The sequence below is a fragment of the Porites lutea genome, chromosome 11, assembly GCF_958299795.1.
Source record: "Porites lutea chromosome 11, jaPorLute2.1, whole genome shotgun sequence".
NCBI classification, from domain to species: Eukaryota; Metazoa; Cnidaria; class Anthozoa; order Scleractinia; family Poritidae; genus Porites; species Porites lutea.
In genome coordinates, this window is record NC_133211.1 from 5,608,716 (window position 1) to 5,627,148 (window position 18,433).

General features: G+C 40.1%; 1 protein-coding gene across 1 annotated transcript; it reads right to left on the bottom strand.

Moving 5' to 3' along the window:
- Positions 1 to 6,914: 6,914 nt before the first annotated feature.
- Positions 6,915 to 16,972, bottom strand: LOC140952359 (protein dispatched homolog 1-like). Its single transcript, XM_073401779.1, has 4 exons — positions 16,787 to 16,972; positions 12,893 to 13,025; positions 9,564 to 12,222; positions 6,915 to 8,916 (listed from the first exon to the last, which is right to left on the bottom strand). Exons 1-4 carry the CDS (start codon positions 16,822 to 16,824, stop codon positions 8,363 to 8,365), a joined length of 3,384 nt encoding a protein of 1,127 aa, XP_073257880.1. The 5' UTR covers positions 16,825 to 16,972; the 3' UTR covers positions 6,915 to 8,362.
- Positions 16,973 to 18,433: the final 1,461 nt, after the last annotated feature.

Below are 18,433 nucleotides of genomic sequence, written 5' to 3' on the forward strand. Positions count from 1 at the left end.
TGTAAGGACTATACAAGTCACTGGAATTAATGTTGCCAGGCACAGAGCGATAAAATCATGTCTGGTAAACCTAATTGGAAAATAAAATTCTTTAATATTGGAATAATAGATCATAATACGCCGAGCTGCTGGGAGAACTGATTTTGTGCGTTAGGGGTTCCCCGCCTTGCCTCGCCAAGAAAAGATCTTGTTTTGGCCATGAACAAATACTTTACTGACAAAGTTTGTTCGGCCACATGGCTGAATATTGACCTCGTTTTGTTTCTGCGTTTTGAAAACACTGAAAAAGAGAAGTTGGCCAACATGGATCTATCTTGCCCTCACGCTCAGTTAATAATGTATTGGAAGAGAGAATGTTACATGACAACCTTCACAAGGGTCTACTTAAGTCTACGACTTGAAATTGCAGTGCGGTATAATATCCTCACTCTTTTAAACATCTTTCCGTTGTTGTTTATTATGTAGTTCTTATATTTAAGGGCCATAAGGCCCGGAACAAACGTCAAATTTCACAGGTGACGAACCTAACCTAACGGCCCATGAGCAAAATATATTGTTCTCCGATCGTTTATTAGCATTGGGTGGGATCTTAAGTTTGCCAGAAGTTTGACGTTTGACCTTGGACAAAGGGCGTTTTCCATTTGTCAGAACTGGCCGGGCGGGCCACTGCCCGACCAGACGATTTGAAAATGAAATAGGCTTTTGCCAAGAGTTTTCGCTGAAAAACCATCTCCTTCGTGCATAATATTTAGGATTTGACTGATCTGACTGAAGAGTTTTGATTGAAAGGGAAATTATCGTGCCAACGGGAATGGTCTGGCCGGTCAGTTCTGACAAATGGAAAGCGCTCTTTAATAGAGAGCGCAATACATTATTTGCCTTAACACTGGTGCATATATATCAGTCGCTAGAGTTAATCTTACACCTTACTGCACACTCAAAAAGGGCCAAAAAAGAAATATTAAATAGTCATGCAAATAACGTTTCGATTTTTGATAATCCTGAAAACACTTTCGCAGATAAGTATATTACTTTAGTTCTGACATAAGTTGAGTTGAGATAATTAAGTTGAAAGAATGTAAGATGTCTTCGTCTTCATTCTTTCTGAATGTAGTGAGTGTACCTAATTTATTCCAATTTAGCCTTTTCCAGTTGCCTTTTTCAATTTTTTCTATGACGACGTTATTGCAATAAAGTGTCTATCGACCCTTCGATCGATTTATAAGCATCGTATCTTCCCCACTTTCCGATTAAATAGTAATTTATGCAAAAACATGATGAGTTTTTGTTTAGCTGGATGTTAGCACAGTAGGTGCTCCCTCAATAAATTATAACTATCATGTGTGTATCGCGAAGCACTCAACCCTTTCTGAATAATTTTGACAGATCAACCGAGGCCTGAAGCAGGGCCGCGCTCCTCTCACTGTACTCCGCTTCCAGTTAGAAAGCGTTCTACTACTTCCATGTCATTCCATCGTTAAAGGAGACTCTGGTCAATAAACTCTTGGAAAGTTGCAAAACACTTTTTAAACAGTATTTCTGGTCAAGTACTATGTAATGACACCTCTCAGGGAAAACCAACCTGAGGGGAACCAACCACGCGCAAAGCGCAAAGTACAGTCAAACCCCGCCTTACGGACAACCGCTTAATGCGGACACCTCATTATTAAGGCCATTTTTCTTTGTCCCTGGGGAAAGAAAGCCCTTAGACTTTCTCTTAATTCGACCCGCTTAATACGGATACGGACACTTTCTCTGGCCCCCTCAGTGTCCGTATTAACGGGGTTTGACTAAACTCTGCAGAACAGGCGCAATTTTTTCGCGTTTTTGTGCGAACGAACCACGAAGCGGGCGCGCAGTGCGAGAAACGCGCCTCTGTCCCTTTCGTCTTCGCTCGCCTTAAAAACGAAAAAAAACAAGGCGTGTTCTGCAGGCTATGCACAAAGAAACAGAACGTAGAGCTCCTACATAATATTCCAAAAACTTTTTTTTTTTTTTCCTTATTCTTATGTCAGCATCACTGACTGAGAAACTGCCAATTTCTAACAAAAGGTAAAAGAATTTTCTTGTATTCTTTAAGAATAAAAAGACCCAAGTACTACATCAATTGGTCGACTACTGTATGTAATGTGACTCATGGTCTGCCTTTTGTATGATTGCGTGCTTTCTCTCTTTTGACCTGGTGCATTGTTCTTCAATCATTCTATTGTACTTCAACCCCTTATATTGCTCAACCTTTACACTTTCATTGTTTTTACAGTATTTGTATTCTGCGGTTGTTACTTATAATTACACTGTCACTTCAAATGATGATGAAAGAGGAAGTCTTTGGCTTGAGCCGACTAACATAAAATTTATATTACACGTTTTGTCAACTTCCCATGTTCAGAAACATTAGTCATTCGTTCTCCTTACAAGACTCATTTGCCGGCAACGCTTTTGAAAGCTAAATACGCTTCATAAACTTTTCGGATCTTTAAACTGACTATTTTGAGGACAGAAGACTCAGAAACTCTTTGTTAGAGAACAATCTTACGCCCAAAATTTACCGATTGCTTTTTCCTTTAAACTTGAACTGAACCAAAACGACATTTTCCTTGGTCGAAAAAAAGGTTCTCATTTCCCGATGTTACAAATTATAGTTAAAGAAAACTGAACGTTCATTTTATTCCAATAACTACGAACTTTAAGCGGGTTTTGGGGTCGGTTTTGATCACAACAAAACCGCTATCTGAAAACGTGAATTACTGCTCCGCAAGGAAAGGCAGATCAATCGTTCAACAGTTCTCATGACCATAGTACCTTTGCATGCATTTATTTCTGAGAACTTACATTCTGCTCTTAACAGCACAGATTAGCGCCGAAGCCGTACCTGAATACTGATTTTTAAACACAAATAACCTGTTTTTTCTTTGTTGTTTTTCGTAATGTTAGCTCTGAAAGGCTACAGTTAGGGGAACCCAAAGAAAATATAGTTCAAAAACACTTAAACATAGCATTGTTTAACGTATTTTAGTATTTAAACGGTAGATATAGGCATATTTTTATCCCCTAAAAATTTTTCATCTCTTCGGATTTTCTAGCTTAAGTCTAGTGATCCGAAATTATGGGGATCAAAACTTACCTTTTGGAAAATTTCAGCTAGAAAAAAGGTTCCCGAAAATTCTAGGTGACCTTTTAAGGGTAAAAATCGGTTAAAAATAAGCAGTTATATTACTTTTTAATCCCCATTTACACGTGCTAAAAAATCAGCACGCGGGGGGAAGTACGGCACAAATTGTTGGCACCGTGCCTCGTTTACCCGTGCCGATACTACCTCCGGGAGGTAGTCTCGGCATCCCTAAAATTTTGAGCACTGGTGCACATTACATTTGGTACCGATACGTTTACTCGTCGAAAATTGGGAGTGCCGTGCCTTAAAGTCGTCAGCACGGTGCCAAAAGTTTGGCGTGCCGTGCCGATTTTTTTTTAGCGCGTGCATGTAAATGGCGTTTTAGATGTTCGAAAATCCTAGGAGAGGCAGGAAAGCAAGAAATGTTACAACAAATGTTTCGAAAATTCTAGACCTCAATTCGTCTTCCGAACAGATATTTTCTGAAAATTGACGTTGAATGCCCCTGTACAGTTGCATCGTGTAGCATGCAGTAATTTTGTGCTTCAATCCACAATGTTATGGCCAAAACAGTTCTTGCCTGATTGCTACTGTTTTTTTGAAATTTCTAGCGTAGATATATGACCATAATCCTACCTCAAATTTGGCGTGCAACTTGTCCTCACATGATTTGCCATGCTCGTTATTTTGTTGCTACTTGGGCAGCTGCTTGGGGTTTTCAGTCTGTTGACAACAACATTGGTGCGTTGGATCATGAGGCAAAATTTAAAGCAGCACCTGATGAAGACGTCATATATTCGTCCTTTCGTCATAGATTGCATAGTACGTTGTTAACCTCAGTCTTAACAATCTTATAAAGAAGTCTTTCTTAAAAGTTTACACTTCCGACCTGCAGTGAAGTTCTTATCGATAAAAACGTGCAATGGAGTAAATTTTATTGCGTTAGTTTTAATGCTTTCACAATCCGAATTCCCAAATGAGCGTCCCTGGTAATTTTGTTTTGTTTTCAACTAAGTTCTTACTTTCCTGTTGGGAATACAAATTTTAACTTTTCAGCATCCTCGAATGGTGGAGCTATAGCTCGTTTTGTACTTTTTTTCAAAGCGCCTTCTATTTTGTCTAACTAAAGATAGTATATCTTATCACAACATTGAGTTTTTTGGTGAAACACAAGCTAGTTGCCAAGTCTTTTGATATTGAAACAATAAATTAGGCGTACACTGCAAAAAAAGAGGCGTCGTGTGTGTAATATGGATTAACATATTTGATGATGATGATATACTATATTTAGCTTTAGCTATATTTTTACACTCATCGTTTTGCCATCTCCGTCCGCAAATAGCAAGAGCTCATCTAACAGCTACAGCATGTACCGTAAGGGAACTTACTTAGCCTACAACAACAACATCAAACAGGACAGACCCTGTAAGAAAATTTTGTGTTTATACATAGATAAAAGTATGACTACATTGTTCGATTAAGCTCCGCCTACTTGTGTGACCAGAATAATGTAATCTCGCTTGGACATGAACTACTTTCAGTACTATGGTACCGGACGATTCGATTTGTTAAAAAGTGCTGAGATGTGTTCCAGGTACGTAAAAGCAGTTGGCATCGATTCTGTTCTGGCGCTTGAAGATGTCGCTGCTCCCATTTTATCTTCGCTTGTGGAAAAATATGGCTCGTTTGCTTTCCGCGACCCCCCCCCCCCCCTTGTTGACTATCAACAATTACTTCACACGAAAGCTTCTGGATTCCAACCCTGTGCCTTACTGCCATATAGATTTGAACAGTCATCTAGAAAGTGCCACCTTAGAAAACATGCTAAACGAGGTGGGTCTCCCTGAGATTCTAAAGCCGGCTTGTGGAACTACCCAGTATTAATACAGAAAATTAACAGTTTTGATGATTTGCTCCACGCAATCGAGAGTAGCAAGAAACACTACAGTTCCATAATAGGCAGCCATGCCCCTTTGTCCTCCAAATTCCCTGACTTGAGCAGGCATCCCTTGGTTTTGACCGATGGATTGATGATCCTGGAGAAATATGTATGGAGAGATCATAGAGCTGGATGGGTGAGTATTTTAGACAAGGGAACTGTACAATGATGCTACAGTGTGTGGATAAAAACAGTTTTATCAGATGAAAAAAGTTAGGTTTAAGTCAGTGAGTCATTTTAAAAAAATGTGTTTTCTCCCTAGAGGCCACTTCAAATTGTTCTTCTTTTCCTTAACCCAATTCTGACTCCACTAACACGAGATATCTAATGTGAGAACCTTTATTTAGGATGCATCAGTCATCGGTATAAAATATAGAAAAGGGAAACTTGCAAAACAAAACGAAAACTATCAGAAGGACTGAGCTGACGTAGAAGAGGGTCTTGATGGGGTTAACCGATAGGCGTAAAACGGCCAAAAATTTAGTCGATAGCCGCAAATTGAAATATTTTTACCGTTAGCCGTAAATAGGGTAAAAAAAGAGTTAATCGTAAAAGAAATTGTTCCCTAGATTTGTTAATTTTAAGGAAGGTGCTTAACTCACTCTACGGTTATTTTGACTCCGTACGCACGTTAGGCTAAGCGCCTTTTAGTTGTGACCTAGACCTAGACTCCATTTCCGCCGCTCTCTCGGGGAACTAATTTTTTCCATAGCGAAAATCTGGCTTCTTGCTGGGGATTAAAATTTGCGATTTTCAGCAGGTCGTGCCCTCGAAATACTAGTGAAACAACACCTAGAGATGTCACTGTTTGTAAAACACGTTGCCGATAAACAACAATTCCCTCTTTTTCTCTGACGCTAAGTTCTGTTTGGCGTTTTCCCACGCAATCTCGGTGAACGCATTTCGGTGGCGTATCTGAGAAAAAAACTCGCTCGGACTACGTGACCCGACACGCATTAGCCGCGCGGAATAATGAGGCCTATGGACAAGGTAGTGGCAGACAGTCTTTCAGTACATTCCTTCGCTATCATTAAAAACACTAGACACGGACGGGAATTGTGTTATTGGCCGTTTTTAAACTAGAGCTAGAGATGGATTATCCGTCTGAGACTGGCATGGCTTGTGCACAGTCGCCCCCTCCCCCACAGACACCTATTCTCCGATTTTTTCTGAAGGGAAGGGGGGGGGGGGGGGCGGCGGCTGTACACAGGCTATCTGGAACGGATAATCCATCTTCAAACTGTCCGTCAAAATTGACGGATAAAGTCAGGCGGATTGTTCATTCAAAATTAAGACGTATTACCTATCTGACGCAAATTATCAAACGGATAACCCATCTCGCACACGAATTTCCGTCTCTAGTGTGAAAACGGCCATTTCTGTTATGATGAATGTCCTTCCCCCCTGCCTTGAGTTAGGCGTTCGCGTGTCTGCTTTTGCTTTCTCACAAATATTTTTAAATTGACTATTGACATTTCTATGCGTAAAATAATATTAAAAATGGAATACTTTATAAATCGGTATGATCTATCAAATGTTAAAAATTTTCAAGAGAAAAACTTCATTTTATCCCGAGATGATCCTAAGACCTTTATTTTGCTTTGAAGATACAAAAAATACAGGTTTATTAATATTTAACTCTTTCAAAAAAAGAAATCAATTTTTAACTTTTTAGTTAACCGTAACTGAAAAAAATTAACCGATAGCCGTAAAAGAGCCAAAATTTTAGTCTTGCAAGAGAAAAGTCAATGAGGCAGGAGGCCTGCCCCCCCCCCCCCCCCTTAATATGTGCCCCTCTTCCCTCAACTTTGATATTTAGAGAAAAAGAGGTTCAGCATAACATTTGTGGCATTTAACACTTAACATTCTTTTATTTGTTGAAAATGTTGGTAAATTACTTATGATTATTTTAAAATAAGCAAATAATAATTTACTATTCATGCAATCAACATATAAATGACCATGTGACACATTTTGAATGTCTGTGGCAAAGGAACTATTTACAAAATTGATTGTGCCTTTATTGACATTTTGCTTTTTTGACAATAAAAACTTAATGATAATATTATAAATGACTATGTGGTTTTATATGGGGTAGTGAAGAAGCGAGCTTCTTCAATTTAGTCCTGAATTATTATGCTAAGTTCAAAATAAGTACAGTATTTATGTAGTAGGCATTTTGTTTTTGCCACTAAATTGCCCTTGCTAATAAGGAAAACTGAATAATCTCCAGCTCTAATACTACCAAACCTTAATTCCACTGATTTTTGACCCGGCAAGTAAACATGTCGACCATAAGTAGACGTTTAGACATAAGCGTGAATAAATCTCTGAACTTTCTTTTTGAAGTATCAAAAAAGAGATAATGGTATGAATTTCTAAGCAATTTCATATTTTTCAGCGTATCAAATCTTAATTTTTATTTGAGCTGCTATTATGTACTACATGTTTGTGTAAAATAATGTAAATTGGAATAATTATCCACTCATTGCAAGACAAAATAAATAAATGTACAAGGAGAAAGGTATTATCTTGATTTTGTACAAGAAGCCTAAACTCACTATGTGAGCACTTGGTAATACACCTAATAATATGAACAACATAACAATCTGTAGGGTTAAAATGGGAGTCTTGCAGCCTATACCTTATTGTGGAGAAAAGGAACAGAATAAACATGCTTATGCTATTATTTGTGTTCTTGTGTCTTTGTGAACCCAATGAATTTTTCGGTCATGAAGTATTACTAAATGTATTACCAAGCACTCACCTGGTGAGTTTGGGATGCCTGTGGATTTTGTGAGCCAGATGAGCGTCTGGAGTCTACCTTGTTTACAAAGTTATTACGGCACCAGCGGGCGGATCTAGCATTTTGATAGGAGGACGTTCACCTTCAAGTTTAAAGTTGTAATTCAGGTTAATTAAAGAAATAGGGGAGGAGAGAGGGGTGGGGGCCAGGGAGAAGAGGAGGTGGGCTCCTGGTGGGATAAGTATGGGAGACTGGAGAGGAAAGGGCGGAAGGTGGGAGTTCTAAAAAGGTGGGAGCCGGGAGAAATACGGGAAAGATTACATAACAATGCTAAATATTTTACAATCAAGAAAAGGCTAAAGGGAAGAAGCCTAAAAAGGGGATGGGAGCCCCGAATACAAAGTACGGGAGGTAGGAGGTTTGGACTCCTTTCAAAGAACAGTTTTCTGGGGTAAGAGGAGGAATGAATAAGGGGTGGTGGGGAACCCAAGAACCCTCTCTCCCTAGATCCGCTCCTGGTCACCTGAGCAATTAAAACAACCTTCATGTGGTATTTTTTTAGTTTTCAGAGAGCGGTGTTTATTTCATCTGCACTATCAGCACCTTTATTGACTATGCCTAAGTCTTTTATCTCAGTATGCTTCTCATCCGCTTGTTCAATCTTTGATTCATCGATGTGTGCAGGGTTAACAATTTCTGGCTCGTCTATGTGGTCAAACTTGACCGTGTCTGGTTCATCGATGTGAGCAGGTTTAACAATTTCTGGTTCATCCGAATGGTCAAAATTAACCGTGTCTTGCTTATTCATGTAGTCACTTTTAACGTTGCCTAGCTCATTCTCGTTGATAGGGTTTGAAGAGTCTTTAGGCTCCACCTTTCCCAGCTCATTTGTCTCTTGAAATTCTTCACTGTCTTTTGGTTTAACTCGGCGTAGACAACGCCCACAATGCGCGAACAGACGAGCTATGCTGAGCTGTCCAAAATCATTCTTTGGACCAATCACATTACAGATGGCTAAGAAACTGAAGGTTGAATAAAGCCAGCTGAACACCATGACAAACATCAGGAACTGACCAAGCTGCAAGTACACTAAAACTGTTGTAGGCATCAGCATCAGTCCTAAAAAATACGATTAACTGGTTTTTAGTTGAACGACAAGAAAATCCCTTGCTTTGTTACCCTGGCCTTACATTGTCACGTTTGGTATTACCTAAAAATATCTGATATTAAGTTACAAACCAAACAAAAGAAATAAATGGACTCACTTGGCGATAGCCGACATGCATCGTTTGATTGTAAAAAAAGGTAAAGGTGTAAATTTTATTTGTTCACCAACTTAGAAACTTTAAAGAACAACCTCTTCCGCCGAACTATTCCATTAAAACCATGGGAGGAGCCTCCCCAATTTTCAAAGCGAAAAGCCTTGAGCACGAGGTTGTCTACAGAACACCTTTACAAGCGTTCGTGCGTCCGCGTTCCAGATCGCACTTTAATCAGTGGGGAGCGTTAGTTTTTGATGGTAGGATAGACTAGAGTTCAAGGAAAAACCCCCACGGCATCCCCTGCGGGTTAAGAACCTGGGTCGATCCTGGCCACTAATGCCCCAACATTGTTCTCTTTGTAAACCTTGCATGTCTCGGCAATTACGTTTATCTCCATTTTGCACAAGAAAATAACGTCTCAGTCCCAGTAAACTAAAAGAGTCACACTGAGAATATTTGAGGAATGAATAGAGAAAATCATGAACTTAGGATTAAAACACTTACCTGTCAGAAACGTTGTAAGTGCTGCCATCGTGATCGCTGATCCAATGTGAGCCAGTGAGTAACGTACCCTGCTTTCTCTTTGGCTTTTGTCTGGTGCCAGTCTGTAAGCCACACCATAATGCATGGTAAAGTCAATTGACAGTCCGACAGCTACTGACATGATAATTGACTCTAATATGTTAAGTTGCCAGCCAGCTAATACAAGAGATCCAATGGTGATCGCAATAATTCCAATAATTGTGACGATGGCATAGATGCTGATAAAGATGTTGAGTGTTGTGAGCAACATGATGCTGAATGATGCGGCCACCGAAATACCCAGGGATGAATAGGTGCCACGCGAGAGGCCAATTTGAAGACCATAAAATCGGAATCCCCAACTACTCGCCCAGCCGTTTTTCAGACCAGGAGGGGCATTAGACAACTGACCTTCCAACCAAGATGTCACTTCGTCGTAGACTTTGTCTATCACCGAAAAGGCTGTTGAAAAAGGTTGGTTGGTGGAAATGACCAGTCTGAAACCCTTAATTGCTTTGCTCTTAGCATCAAACAGTAAGCCTGATTCATTACCTCGCGATGCAAATTCAAGAAGACATCTCTCGGTGACATCAGCTGGAAATGGAAAGCTGTAGTTTCCGCAACATGGGTTTGGACCAGCTTTACATAAGGCAATTAAACCCTCAATCGGGCAATCCACAGTGCCCGCAGCAAATGCACCAAAAAATGATTGCTTTTCAGCAGACTTACAGACCGAAAGAATGAACTTTTGTCCTTCTTCGGAAAAGAGGTCGGCACCGAATGATTCATCAAATTCCAACGTTCCTTTGTCATCTGGGTTAAAGTAGTTGCCGTTATCTACAGGTTTAATTCCCCATATCAGCTCTACAACCATGCTTCCGCTCTGCTCGAACCTAAAGAAACTCTTGTAGTTTAAATTGTAGTTTTCTAGCATATGAGAAGAGGCAAATGTTTGGAACTCATCACTTTCTGGCAACTGAAGTCCGGGTTTGTAAAAGGTAACGCACAAGAAGCCAGCGGTTAGACCGATGAGTAAGGCTATCCAAATCCAATAAAACTTGATGACGACGAATGGTAACCAACGACCAAAAAACTTGGAACTGAATTTTTGGACCGCACTTTTGGCTGAAACCGCGAGGGAGCAAGGGAAATCAATCACTTGCAGAATGCAGGTGTTTCGGTGTTTTTTAACATCATCAGCTGTCTTGTGGTTGCTCACCGCGTTTCTTTGCTCAATCATGTCTTGGGCCACTGGCATTGCCACTTCCTCAACAGCCACCTCTGTTGATGTTTGAGATTCTGAGCTATGACCATCGTTATACTTCATGATCCACTTCTCATGCAGGGCGACACAAGCCGGAAAATATGTGATCATCAGAAGGTAGTTTGTCAAGATGGATGTGCCAGCAAATATACCAAAACACTTAATGGCGGTGATTGTGGAAGATATCCCGGCGAAAAATGCTGATGAAGTAGTCAAACTTGTAACCAGCATAGAGAGAGCAGAATAGCGTAACGAGTTCAGTGTCAACTGCATTATGTTCGCGTCGGGGTTTGCAGCTCTTGACTGTCTCCATATGTCATAGTACACAAACGCATCGTCTGCTCCAATTCCCACCAAGAATACCAGAGTTAGAATATTAAGGAAAGGGAAAAAATCCATACGAAATACAAAGTTGTAGAGAAAATAAGAAAGACCACCTACGTAAATTACACAAGACAGGCCACAAAATGTAAGTATGAATGATCCAAGGAATGTCCACATCACGCCAAAGACAACGATCAAAGCCAGAGCTGGGAAGATGATCTCCACGAAAAGCTCGTCACTGAATTTCTTGTACTTGTATCCCCAAAACCTGAAGGTCACCAATTCTACTCCTTGACTTACATGTGTGTCATCCTTTAGTCTATCGTACATCTCATCATAAAAGGCTTTCAGTTCATAAGCCACAGGAAGAATGGAGAGAGTGTATTTCAGAAAATCATTGTCTGGTGTATTCATGAACTCGTTGTCTACAAGATACTGAAAAATATTGTACACTGCAGAGTGTTTGAGGCATTGGGCAGGCACAGATGGGCAGTTGGAGCTCACAGTTTCATTTCTAGAGAAATCTGGGTACTTACAGTCACGCTTCAGAGTCTGCTTCAGAAAATAAGTCGAACAGTTCCTCATCAAGATTTTCACCTTCGAGACATCATCATCTGTTATCATCTGACACGAGGTACGGTTGTTTAGTAACGCGACGTAATTTCCAAGGTTCCAGCTGGAATAACACTGTGTTGTAGACCCATCGTTAAATTTATAACAGTATGTCGTAAATGATGGGCTTGAACGCACAATTTTATTGTCCATGGTACAGATGGTTCTTAGTTTCGGTGCATCAAACAAGTTCTCTTTTGGATCTAAAGCTTTAAAGACGAACACCATAGACTCAGAAACGACATCATAGAAAGGCGGTTGTAGTGAGCCCTGTAGTTGCTGTAATGAGCGTCGTTTGCGCTTTGCTGGTGCTTGACCTGTTTCATTTCCGACTTGTGTAGACAATGACGTCCGCAAGGGCGATGAGATGTTTAGAGCTTTAACGAAATTCTCATAAGTTGAAATCTCGTTACTCAGTTCTGTACCTCTGGGTTCAAATCCCTAGAAGAACATAAAGCCACATTATTAAAAACACATTGTATACCAAAGAATGCGTAGCAAAAGTTTTGATTTTAAAAGATGTCTTATTTCGGTCAAGGTACGGTTGACCGAAATAAGATGAATTAGTGCCAGGCTGGGTAATTTGCTTATCGCTACGAGTATGAATTTGTACCCTGCGGACAGGCGCAAAGAGGAAGAGAAAGGGAGGAGAAGGTCCCTGCACGCGTGCAACAAAGAAAATCGGAGACAAAACTTACACTGGCAATACCGCAAAGTTTGGTAGTGTGTGCTTCCTTGCTGTTTTAACTTGAAATAGGAACTGTCATTCTCCTTCCCAGAGCCACTCAGCCTTATTTGTAACGAAGACCTCGTGACTTCAAAAACGTTTTTGTTTAAGCTCCCTTATATCTTCTTTTCACCACAGTTTTATGCCGGTAACCTAATAATGGCTTAATTACTAGTAATAACAAAAGGTTAGGGAACGTCGTCGAGATCGATCAAAGGACAACAACCCTCTTGCCCCAAGGGCAGACGCTTTGCTTTGCGAACGTTTCACGTAACAGACCGTCGTAAAGCGCTTGGTCAGATTGCGTTTTATGCATTCCATTCATACCAATTTGGAGATTAGGATTGCAGGCTCCTCTGGTCTCCCGAAATTAAAGTTACTTACTTTAGTGGGATCTTGAAAGTCAGGTAATGGAGGTGCTCCCAATGCCGGTAGAACAGACACCATTGTAAGGACTATACAAGTCACTGGAATTAATATTGCCAGGCACAGAGCAATAAAATCATGTCTGGTAAACCTAATTGGAAAATAAAATTCCTTAATATTGGAATGATACGCAGAGCTGCTGGGAGAACTGATCTCAGTGTGCGTTCGGGGTTCCCGCCTTGTCCCGCCAAGAAAAGATTTTGTTTTGGCCATAAACAAATACTTTACCATCCTCGGAGACCCAGGGGCTGATTGGTGCCGGAAAACTTGTGTTTTTCTGGCACCAATCAGAAGCCAGAACGGCGGCGACCGTTTGGAACCGGTCTGGTAAGACATTGTCCCCAGGGGCTCTAGAGTACTAAAGTGTGACGTCATAAAAATGTAATTTCTGAAATTATGGGATTTGTCAGGATATTCTGAAAGAACAATGCCCAAGAGGCCTATTTGCCAAAAATGAGCATTTCTGGGCAAATTGTCCCTGAGATCGTAGCCCAGTTATGCTTAGAAAACTCCATACAAACCCTTCTAAATTTTTTTGAGTTTAACCGGCTAACATCTCAGAGACAATTTGCCCCGAAATGCTCATTTTTGGTAAGTAGGCCTCTTGGACATTGTTCTTTCAGAATATCCTGACAAATCCCATAATTTCAGAAATTTCGTTTTTGTGACGTCAGCGCTTTAGTACTCTCTTCTCGCCGTTCTTTACTTTTCTTCGTTCCATATATATTTTCCGCCCGTTTAGACTTTCCCTCGCCCCCTTTATCTCCCTGCCCCTGGGTCTCCGAGAATGATACTTTACTGACAAAGTTTGTTCGCCCACATGGCTGAATATTGACATCGTTTTGTTTTTGCGTTTTAAAAACACTCAAAAAGAAGAACTTGGCCAATATGGATGTATCTTGCCCTCACGCTCAGTTAATAATGTATTGGAAGAAAGAATGTTATATGACAACCTTCACAAGGGTCTTAAGTCTACGACTTGAAATTGTAGTGCGGTATAATATCCTCACTCTTTTAAACATCTTTCCGTTGTTGTTCATTATGTAGTTCTTATATTTAAGGGCCATAAGGCCCGGAACAAACGTCAAATTTCACAGGTGACGAACCTAACCTAAAATGAGCAAAATATATTGTTCTTCGATCGTTTATTAGCATTAGGTGGGGACTTAAGTTTGCCAGAAGTTTGACGTCTGACCTTGGACTAAGAGAGAGCGCAATACATTATTTAGCTTAACACAGGTGTATACATAACAGTCGCAAGAGTTAATCATACGCCTTACGGCACACTCAAAAAGCGCCAAAAAAGAAATATTAATTAGTCATGCAAATAACGTTTCGATATTTGATAATCTTGAAAACAGTTTCGCAGATAAGTATAATACTTTAGTTCTGACATAAGTTGAGTTGAGAGAATTAAGTTGAAAGGATGTAAATTGGAAACTCTTTGAAGATGTTTTCGTCTTCATTCTTTCTGAATGTAGTGAGTGTGCCTAATTTATTCCAATTTAGCCTTTTTCAGTTGCCTTTAAAAATTCTTTTCTCTGCCAACGTTATTGCAATTAAATGTCTATCGACCCTTCCATCGATTTATAAGCATCGTATCTCCCCCACTTTCAGCTTAAATAGTAATTTATCCAAAAACATGATAAGTTTTTTGTTTAGCTGGATCTTAGCACAGTAGATGCTCCCTCAATAAATTATAACTATCATGGGTGTATCGCGAAGTACTCAAGCCTTTCTGAATAATATTGACAAATCAACCGAGGCCTGAAGCAGGGCCACGCTCCTCTCACTGTACTCTGCTTCCAGTTAGAAAGCGTTCTACTACTTCCATGTAATTCATCGTTTATAAAAGAAGACTCTGGTGAATTAATTCTTGGAAAGTTGCAAAACACTTAACAAATTTTTAAACAACATTTCCGGTCAGGGATATGTAATGACGCCTCTCAGGGAAAACAAGCAAGCGTCTTCTTTCCACGCGCAAAGCGCAAAGTACAGTCAAACCCCGCCTTACGGACAACCGCTTAATACGGACACCTCATTATTAAGGACATTTTGCTTTGTCCCTGGGGAAAGAAAGCCCGGCCTTAGACTTTCTCTTAATTCGAACCGCTTAATACGGATACGGACACTTTCTATGGCCCCTTCAGTGTCCGTATTAACGGGGTTTGACTAAAGCCTGCAGAATAGGTGCACTTTTTTCGCGTTTTGGGGGGAACGAACCACGAAGCGGGTGTGCAGTGCGAGACACGTGCCTCTGCGCCTTTCCCCTTCGCTCGCCTTGTATTAAAAACGAAAAAAACAAGGCGTGTTCTGCAGGCTATGCACAAAGAAACAGAACGTAGAGCTCCTACATAATATTCCAAAAACTTTTTCAACTCTGATCATTGCCCTTATTCCTATGTCAGCATCACTGACTGAGAAACTGCCAATTTCCAACAAAAGGTAAAATAATTTTTTTGTATTCTTTAAGAATAAAAAGACCCAGGTACTACATCAATCAATTGAAGTCCTGTATGTTAATGTGACTCATGGTCTGCCTTTCGTATGTTTGCGTGCTTTATGTCTTTTGACTTGGCGCATTGTTCTTCAATATCTATTGTACTTCAACTCCTTATATTACTCAACCTTTACACTTTCATTGTTTTTACAGAATTTGTATTCTGCGGTTGTTGCTTATAATTACATTATCACTTCAAATGATGATGGAACAAGTCTTTGGTCTGAGCCAACTAATATGAAATATCACACGTTTTGTCAACTTCCCATGTTTAGAAACATTAGTCATTCGTTCTGCTTACAAGACTCATTTGCCGGCAACGCTTTTGAAAGCTAAATACGCTTCATAAACTTTTCGGACCTTTAAACTGACTATTTTGAGGGTAGAAGACTCAGAAACTCTTTGTTAGAGAACAATCTTATGCCCAAAATTTACCGATTGCTTTTTCCTTTAAACATGAACTGAACCAAAACGACATTTTCCTTAGTCGAAAAAAAGGCACTCAATTTCCCCATGTTACAAATTATACTGAGTTACAGAAAACTGAGCGCTCATTTTATTCGAATAACTACGAACTTTAAAGGTGGGTTTTGGGGTCGATTTTGATCACAACAAAACCACTATCTGAAAACGTGAATTACTGCTCCTCAAAGAAAAGCAGATCAATCGTTCAACAGTACTCATGAACATAGTACCTTTGCTTGCATTTATTTCTGAGAGCTTACATTCTGCTCTTAACGGCACAGATTAGCGCCGAAACCGTACCTGAATACTGATTTTCAAACACAAATAACCTCTGTTCTTTCGTTGTTTAAATTCGTAATGTTGGCTCTCAAAAGCTACAGTCGGGGGCACCCAACGAGACTGGATAGTTCAAAAACACTTCAACATAGCATTGTTAAACGTATTTTGTATTTAAACGGTAGATATAGGCATATTTTTTATCCCCTAAAAATTTTTCATCTGTTCGGATTTCTTAGCTAAAGTCTAGTCTAGTCTTAATTGTTCGAAAATTTCAGCCAGAAAAAAGGTTCCCGAAAATTCTAGGTGACCTTTTTAGGGTAAAAATCGGTAAAAATGGGCAATTATACCATTTTTTAGATGTTCGAAAATCGCAGGAGAGGCAGGCAAGCAAGAAATGTTACAACAAATGTTTCGAAAACTCTAGATCTCAAATCGTCTTCCGAACAGATATTTTCCGAAAATTGACATTGAATGCCTCTGTACAGTTACATCGTGTAACATGCAGTAATTTTGTGCTTCAATCCACAATGTTATGGCCAAAACAGTTCTTGCTTGATTGCAACCGTTTCTTTGAAATTTCTAGCGTAGATATATGACCATAATCCTACCTCAAATTTGGCGTGCAACTTGTCCTCACATTTGCCATGCTCGTTATTTTGTTGCTACTTGGGCAGCTGCTTGGGGTTTTTAGTCTCTGTTGACAACAACATTGGTGCGTTGGATCATGAGGCAAAATTAAAAGCAGCACCTGATGAAGACGTCATATATTCGTCCATTCGTCATAGATTGTTTATTGCAATGTGATATCGCACACGAACGTGTTTCACTGATCTGAATAACAAAAGAGAATTATTAAGTTAAAAAGACTGACCCGATTTGGGGCGATTTCGATATATCAAAATTCATAATTGGCAACGCGACTTAAGAGAATGAATAACACAAACTAATATCCGTTAATTCCCAAAAAGTGCACAGCCTCTTGCTGAATTTCCGAAAATCGTTTACCGCAAATTTCAATTTCGGTCAAATTTGTTAACGGAATTCATTTTCGCTTGAATGACTAGCTTGTGAAACTGGATTTTTCTGATTTTTGGATTTTCAGGGATAATTTACCCATGAAATTTCCTCGTCATTCGCTCTCATTTTGAAATTTCCGTAAATTTTAGTCGACTCCCATTTCTAATCTAACCTGCCGATATATAACTTACTAATAGAAGTTCTGAGGTGTAAAGGGAATCTACCCAAGCCCGGACCACACCCGAAACTTAATAATAGTTGAAATAAAGAAGGCAGATAAAAACCCTTACCGGCTTAATCAGTAAAATATTGAAGATTCGTTCCCGTTTTCTTCTTTAATTATTATTAAATTAATTATTATTATATTATAAGTAATATTATTACTTATATTGAGGTATTTGGTAGCCTGCATAGGCTAGTTATTTGGGGGAATCTATCCAGGTCACGTTTTAGTGGAGACCAGTGACGTACATGACTTCAGGGATCTAATGAGTAATCACATAACGAGCTCCTAGCTACATTACTGTCAGGGATGGCTGCCCGCGTCAACGTACAGACCAAATTCGCAACAAGCAATTACGATTAAGCCGTTGATTAAACACGGAATAGAGTTAGGCTACGTTTACACGGACCCAGATATTTTTGAAACCGCCTACTAAAGTAGTTTTACACGAATCGGCCTTCGGTCCACACGAAACCAGTGAATCCAGTCACCGAAACCGCATTGTTTTGAAACCGCCCTTCAGAGCGGTTTAAGCCCGGCTCTCACGAATCCAGATAAATAAAATGAGGTTTCAAAAATGCCCTGATTTGTGAGGACATGGCCTAAATCCACTTTGGAGCCGGTGTTAAACAAATGAAAGTTGCAAGAAGGTGAAACCGACACTCGTATGATTATAGACCCGAATTGGACTCCACACTGAATAGATGTCCACATGGATCTACCCTGGATGCCAGAGACTTTTCTAGCGCGGTTTCCGGTTTCTGTCAAGTCTTTATAGTGGCCCGCGTGAAAAGTTTTTCCGGCGGCTTCGGCCTACGGCCAAAGATGTGTCGGCCTTCGGCCAACACCGAAAATTCCCACCGCACGCGAGAAAAACCTCTGGTACCCAGGGTAACACGGATCCGGATATTTTTGAAACCGCGCACTTTTTCACACGAATCGGCCTTCCGTCCACACGAAACCAGTGAATCCGCTCACCGAAACCGCTCTCCAAAGCGCTTTAAGGCGGCCAGTC